Source organism: Monoraphidium neglectum, assembly GCF_000611645.1.
Source record: "Monoraphidium neglectum strain SAG 48.87 unplaced genomic scaffold scaffold01669, whole genome shotgun sequence".
Taxonomy (NCBI): Eukaryota; Viridiplantae; Chlorophyta; class Chlorophyceae; order Sphaeropleales; family Selenastraceae; genus Monoraphidium; species Monoraphidium neglectum.
In genome coordinates, this window is record NW_014011959.1 from 1 (window position 1) to 2,291 (window position 2,291).

The following is a 2,291-nucleotide window of genomic DNA, read 5'->3' on the forward strand; positions in this document are numbered from 1 at the left end:
CCTGCCCCCTGTCCTCCCAGCGATCCACCACCGTCACCCCGGCTCACCCTGCCCCCCAGCGAAAGCCTCCCGCCCTCCCACTCTCATCTTGTGACCCGCACCTTCCGTTCCCCCCACACACCCTTCATGCCGCCAATCCCCTTGAACCCAGAACACCCTCTGCTCAGCAAGGCAACTCTATCTCTCAACGTCCGCCGCGGCCCGTAAAAACGCACCCCTACCAGCCCTCACCTAACCCCACCTTCCCCACCATTATGCTCCCCCCCCAAAATATCAGGCATCTGCGGGAGTCGAACTCGACTCCGGAGGCCCTGGTGCTCGGGGGCCGCGCCGCTGACGTCATCGTCCTGCCCCAGCTGGCGCTCGGCTGCAACGTCAGGCGCGCATTTTAGGCGTGTGCACGCTTCAGAGCGCCGCGTCCGGCGGGGTATCCTGCGGGTGGCGCAGAAGTTAACGGGCGCGTGGCACGTGTGCGCTCAGACCTGGGTGCACGGCGCTGCTGCCTTGGTAGATCGTCCTTGCTGCCCCTGGCCCTTCATTTGCTGCCTACCTCGCACGCCTGTGCAAGCCAAATAAGTATGCATTTTGCTCAAGAAAGTTGTTTTGAGAACACTGCGATCTTACGCCCGCAGGTTTTGGAGCCGAGATGCTAACGCATCGTTTGTGTATCACATGTACAACAACAGCTGGAAGACGGACCATTTCAGGGTGGGCAACGCGAAGCGGCGCGCCCACCGTGCGCGGCGGCGCCGCGAGGCCGCGACGCGCGCCCTCGGGTGGCTGCTGGCGGCTGCCGTGGTGGGCGGCGCCGCGTGCGCGTGCGCGGCGGCGCGCAGGGGCGCGGGGCGCACGCCGCTGGCGGCGGCGCCGGGGGCGCTGGCTGCGGCGCTGCTGCGACGGCGACGGCGCGTGGTGCGGCGCGACTGAGCATGTTGTGGTTTCTGTTGAGTGCCTGTGTAATTCGCCTTTCGCCAGTGCCTGCTCCTCAGCGGTGCTTCGCCTCGAGCGCACAACACATGCACGCAGAGCCTGGTGTGTGCATTCAGGCGCGCACACGAGCCCAGGTCTGCAGTGAGTGTGGAATAATCCGGCTCAGACCAACAGTTCTACATAATATTGAGCGTACTCTTGCCGAGTATTACCGTGCACGCAGGAGGAGCGGCTCGCGACGGTTTTGTGGTTTGCTAGCCATGCTATTCTAGGGTTCAAACAACGCATGAAGCTAGCACAAAATGTTTATTGACGCATTTATATGAGCGCTGATCACGATTCTCAGTGATGGCCCCGCGTCGAGGCCATGCAAGCACTTCGCAGCACGCGCTATAAGCCCACGACCGCAATAGTATTCCTCGTGATATCCCTTTTATCACGCGCCGCATCCGGTCACAGCCCCGCCCCGAAGCTACCGTGGCAGCCGCACCGATGGCGCTACGCGCGCGGCGGCGAGGTCGAGCCGCCCGACGGCGCCGCGCGCTTCTGGGACCGCCGCCTCCTCTCCCACTCCGTCGGCGCCGGAAATTACGACCAGATGCGCCACCTTCTGGATAAGCTCAACGCCGGCCAGCCCATCACCGTCGCCGCCCTCGGCTCCTCGGTCGTGCAGGACCACGGCGGCAGCTTCCACGCGTCCCTCGGGCAGCTGCGCGCCGCCGTCGCGTCGCCACACCCCCACATATACGGCGGCGCGACCGGCGAGGGTGGGCCGGCCTGGGTCCAGACCGGGTGGCTCACATACTTCATGCGGGTGGTCAACGAGACGTGGCCTCACCCGGACCACCTGCTAGTCAACGCGGGTGGGTGCGACGCAGGGGCTCTGGCGCGCGCGGGCTCGATCGAGGGCGCGTGAATGGGGAATGGGGTCGGGATTGGTTTTTTGTGCACCGGCGGATTTTTCAGAGCCTCCACAGTTGCCGGAGGGGCAGGTGTGTGAGTCAATGTGAGCAGGTGCACCACATTGTGGGTTGGACTTCGCTTTCAACATATTCAGTGAAGTCAGTCGCAGGAGGCGCGATCGCGCAAAATAGTCAGCGTCGCAGCTTGGCGCCCAGTGAATTGTCTGGTGCGCGCCAACAAACGGCGCTGCATATGCGTCGCTCCCGTGCAGGCCTGGGCGGCGCAACGCCATCGGCCATCGCGAACGGCATGTGCGTCGAGGTGGCGCTGCCCGACGCGGCCGACCTCGTAATCATCGAAAACATGGCCCTCGTGGAGCCCGAGGTTATGGAGCAGATCTCGTGGCGCCTGCTGCAGCACTATGCCTCGTCAGCGCCGGCGGCGGCGGCGGCGGGGGG

At 64.8% G+C, this 2,291-nt stretch overlaps 1 protein-coding gene across 1 annotated transcript; it reads left to right on the plus strand.

Moving 5' to 3' along the window:
- Window positions 1-1,528: 1,528 nt before the first annotated feature.
- Window positions 1,529-1,846, plus strand: MNEG_8663 (hypothetical protein; the record flags this gene model as incomplete). The annotated part of the gene is made up of 1 exon (XM_014042862.1): window positions 1,529-1,846. One exon carries the CDS (start codon window positions 1,529-1,531, stop codon window positions 1,844-1,846), a length of 318 nt encoding a protein of 105 aa, XP_013898316.1.
- Between the last annotated feature and the right edge of the window lie 445 nt (window positions 1,847-2,291).